At 61.2% G+C, this 5,000-nt stretch overlaps 1 protein-coding gene across 1 annotated transcript in view; it reads right to left on the reverse strand.

Moving 5' to 3' along the window:
- Positions 1-5,000, reverse strand: part of LOC123734146 (WD repeat domain phosphoinositide-interacting protein 2) — a 58,459-nt gene that overhangs the window by 117 nt on the left and 53,342 nt on the right. Inside the window, exons 12-13 of the mRNA XM_045712895.1 lie at positions 4,885-4,982; positions 1-20 (exon numbers count right to left, since the gene is read on the reverse strand). The exon at positions 1-20 is cut by the window's left edge and continues 117 nt beyond it. Coding sequence (XP_045568851.1) covers positions 1-20; positions 4,885-4,982 — 118 coding nt within the window. The remainder of the gene's footprint in view (positions 21-4,884; positions 4,983-5,000) is intronic.

Consider the following 5,000-nt stretch of genomic DNA (forward strand, 5'->3'; position numbering starts at 1 on the left):
ACCCGCCTCCTCACAGTAACCTGAGGAGAGGACATGGGTCAGAGGTCAAGAGTCAAGGTGGAGGGATACCCTGCTGGGATACTACCCTGCCTGCTGGGATACTACCCTGCCTGCTGGGATACTACCCTGCCTGCTGGGATACTACCCTGCCTGCTGCGATACTACCCTGCCTGCCGGGATACTACCCTGCCTGCCGGGATACTACCCTGCCTGCCGGGATACTACCCTGCCTGCCGGGATACTACCCTGCCTGCCGGGATGCTACCCTGCCTGCCGGGATGCTACCCTGCCTGCCGGGATACTACCCTGCCTGCCGGGATACTACCCTGCCTGCCGGGATACTACCCTGCCTGCCGGGATACTACCCTGCCTGCCGGGATACTACCCTGCCTGCCGGGATACTACCCTGCCTGCCGGGAGACTACCCTGCCTGCCGGGATACTACCCTGCCTGCCGGGATACTACCCTGCCTGCCGGGATACTACCCTGCCTGCCGGGATACTACCCTGCCTGCCGGGATACTACCCTGCCTGCTGGGATACTACCCTGCTGGGATACTACCCTGCCTGCTGGGATACTACCCTGCCTGCTGGGATACTACCCTGCCTGCTGGGATACTACCCTGCCTGCCGGGATACTACCCTGCCTGCTGGGATACTACCCTGCTGGGATACTACCCTGCTGGGATACTACCCTGCCTGCTGGGATACTACCCTGCCTGCCGGGATACTACCCTGCCTGCTGGGATACTACCCTGCTGGGATACTACCCTGCCTGCTGGGATACTACCCTGCTGGGATACTACCCTGCCTGCTGGGATACTACCCTGCTGGGATACTACCCTGCTGGGATACTACCCTGCTGGGATACTACCCTGCCTGCTGGGATGCTACCCTGCCTGCTGGGATACTACCCTGCTGGGATACTACCCTGCCTGCTGGGATACTACCCTGCCTGCTGGGATACTACCCTGCCTGCTGGGATACTACCCTGCCTGCTGGGACACTACCCTGCCTGCTGGGATACTACCCTGCTGGGATACTACCCTGCCTGCTGGGAAACCACCCTGCCTGCTGGGATACTACCCTGCCTGCTGGGATACTACCCTGCCTGCTGGGATACTACCCTGCTGGGATACTACCCTGCCTGCTGGGATACTACCCTGCCTGCTGGGATACTACCCTGCCTGCTGGGATACTACCCCGCCTGCTGGGATACTACCCTGCCTGCTGGGATACTACCCTGCCTGCTGGGATACTACCCTGCTGGGATACTACCCTGCCTGCTGGGACACTACCCTGCTGGGATACTACCCTGCCTGCTGGGATACTACCCTGCCTGCTGGGATACTACCCTGCCTGCTGGGATACTACCCTGCTGGTATACTACCCTGCTGGGATACTACCCTGCCTGCTGGGATACTACCCTGCCTGCTGGGATACTACCCTGCCTGCTGGGATACTACCCTGCTGGGATACTACCCTGCCTGCTGGGATACTACCCTGCTGGGATACTACCCTGCCTGCTGGGATACTACCCTGCCTGCTGGGATACTACCCTGCCTGCTGGGATGCTACCCTGCCTGCTGGGATACTACCCTGCCTGCTGGGATACTACCCTGCCTGCTGGGATGCTACCCTGCTGGGATACTACCCTGCTGGTATACTACCCTGCTGGGATGCTACCCTGCCTGCTGGGATGCTACCCTGCCTGCTGGGATGCTACCCTGCCTGCTGGGATGCTACCCTGCCTGCTGGGATACTACCCTGCCTGCTGGGATACTACCCTGCCTGCTGGGATACTAACCTGCTGGGATACTAACCTGCCTGCTGGGATACTACCCCGCCTGCTGGGATACTACCCTGCCTGCTGGGATACTACCCTGCCTGCTGGGATACTACCCTGCCTGCTGGGATACTACCCTGCCTGCTGGGATACTACCCTGCCTGCTGGGATACTACCCTGCCTGCTGGGATACTACCCTGCCTGCTGGGATACTACCCTGCCTGCTGGGATGCTACCCTGCCTGCTGGGATACTACCCTGCCTGCTGGGATACTACCCTGCCTGCCGGGATACTACCCTGCCTGCTGGGACACTACCCTGCCTGCTGGGACACTACCCTGCCTGGTGGGACGCTACCCTGCCTGCTGGGATGCTACCCTGCTGGGATACTACCCTGCCTGCTGGGATACTACCCTGCCTGCTGGGATACTACCCTGCCTGCTGGGATACTACCCTGCTGGGATACTACCCTGCCTGCTGGGATACTACCCTGCCTGCTGGGATACTACCCTGCCTGCTGGGATACTACCCTGCCTGCTGGGATACTACCCTGCTGGGATACTACCCTGCCTGCTGGGATACTACCCTGCCTGCTGGGACGCTACCCTGCCTGCTGGGATGCTACCCTGCCTGCCGGGATACTACCCTGCCTGCCGGGATGCTACCCTGCCTGCTGGGATGCTACCCTGCTGGGATACTACCCTGCCTGCTGGGATACTACCCTGCCTGCTGGGATACTACCCTGCCTGCTGGGATACTACCCTGCCTGCTGGGATACTACCCTGCTGGGATACTACCCTGCCTGCTGGGATACTACCCTGCCTGCTGGGACACTACCCTGCCTGCCGGGATACTACCCTGCCTGCTGGGATGCTACCCTGCCTGCTGGGATGCTACCCTGCTGGGATACTACCCTGCCTGCTGGGACACTACCCTGCCTGCTGGGACACTACCCTGCCTGCTGGGATACTACCCTGCCTGCTGGGATACTACCCTGCCTGCTGGGATACTACCCTGCCTGCTGGGATAATACCCTGCCTGCTGGGATACTACCCTGCCTGCTGGGATACTACCCTGCCTGCTGGGATACTACCCTGCCTGCTGGGATACTACCCTGCCTGCTGGGATACTACCCTGCCTGCTGGGATACTACCCTGCCTGCTGGGATACTACCCTGCCTGCTGGGATACTACCCTGCCTGCTGGGATACTACCCTGCCTGCTGGGACATTACCCTGCCTGCTGGGATACTACCCTGCCTGCTGGGATACTACCCTGCCTGCTGGGATACTACCCTGCCTGCTGGGATACTACCCTGCCTGCTGGGACACTACCCTGCCTGCTGGGATACTACCCCTGCCTGCTGGGATACTACCCTGCCTGCTGGGATACTACCCTGCCTGCTGGGATACTACCCTGCCTGCTGGGATACTACCCTGCCTGCTGGGATACTACCCTGCCTGCTGGGATACTACCCTGCCTGCTGGGATACTACCCTGCCTGCTGGGACACTACCCTGCCTGCTGGGATACTACCCTGCCTGCTGGGATACTACCCTGCCTGCTGGGATACTACCCTGCCTGCTGGGATACTACCCTGCCTGCTGGGACACTACCCTGCCTGCTGGGATACTACCCTGCCTGCTGGGATACTACCCTGCCTGCTTGGATACAACCCTGCTGGGATACTACCCTGCCTGCTGGGATACTACCCTGCCTGCTGGGATACTACCCTGCTGGGATACTACCCTGCCTGCCGGGATACTACCCTGCTGGGATACTACCCTGCCTGCTGGGATACTACCCTGCCTGCTGGGATACTACCCTGCTGGGATACTACCCTGCCTGCTGGGATACTACCCTGCCTGCTGGGATACTACCCTGCTGGGATACTACCATTCCTTCTGGGATTCTACCCTGCCTGCTGGGACACTACCCTGCCTGCTGGGACACTACCCTGCCTGCTGGGATACTACCCTGCCTGCTGGGATACTACCCTGCCTGCTGGGATACTACCCTGCTGGGATACTACCCTGCCTGCTGGGATACTACCCTGCCTGCTGGGACACTACCCTGCCTGCTGGGATACTACCCTGCTGGGATACTACCCTGCCTGCTGGGATACTACCCTGCCTGCTGGGATACTACCCTGCCTGCTGGGATACTACCCTGCCTGCTGGGACACTACCCTGCCTGCTGGGATACTACCCTGCTGGGATACTACCCTGCTGGGATACTACCCTGCTGGGATACTACCCTGCTGGGATACTACCCTGCCTGCTGGGATGCTACCCTGCCTGCTGGGATACTACCCTGCCTGCTGGGATACTACCCTGCTGGGATACTACCCTGCCTGCTGGGATACTACCCTGCCTGCTGCGATACTACCCTGCCTGCTGGGATACTACCCTGCCTGCTGGGATACTACCCTGCCTGCTGGGATACTACCCTGCCTGCTGGGATACTACCCTGCCTGCTGGGATACTACCCTGCTGGGATACTACCCTGCTGGGATACTACCCTGCTGCTACCAGACCAAGTTCTGTCAGTAAGTTCAGTACTACTACAAGGCCACTGTTCCTCGGCTGTGATTGAAAATCAGAATTAGTTCTTAACTGCCTGGTTAAATAAAGGATAAATAAACTGCCTTGTTCAGGGGCAGAACGACAGATTTTTACCTTGTCAGCTCGGGGATTCGAACCAGCAACCTTTCGGTTACTGACCCAACGCTCTAACCACTAGGCTACCCGCCGGCCCCTCTACCCGCCGGCCCCTCTACCCGCCGGGCCCCTCTACCCGCCGGCCCCTCTACCCGCCGGCCCCTCTACCCGCCCGGCCCCTCTAGCCGCCGGCCCCTCTACCCGCCGGCCCCTCTACCCGCCGGCCCCTCTACCCGCCCGGCCCCTCTACCCGCCGGGCCCCTCTACCCGCCCGGCCCCTCTACCCGCCGGCCCCTCTACCCGCCCGGCCCCTCTAGCCGCCGGCCCCTCTAGCCGCCGGCCCCTCTACCCGCCCGGCCCCTCTACCCGCCGGCCCCTCTACCCGCCCGGCCCCTCTACCCGCCGGCCCAGGTAGCCTAGCGGTTGTCCTGTGGGCGTGTACCTTTCATCCCAGCAGTGTTGTAGGCCTGTGCAGTAAGGGGTCGGTCATGTGACCCCTGTTCCAGGATCTCATTGGGCGGCTCAGCACTGCCGTCCAACCTGAGGAACACAGAATGA

This window comes from Salmo salar, unplaced genomic scaffold, assembly GCF_905237065.1.
Source record: "Salmo salar unplaced genomic scaffold, Ssal_v3.1, whole genome shotgun sequence".
NCBI classification, from domain to species: Eukaryota; Metazoa; Chordata; class Actinopteri; order Salmoniformes; family Salmonidae; genus Salmo; species Salmo salar.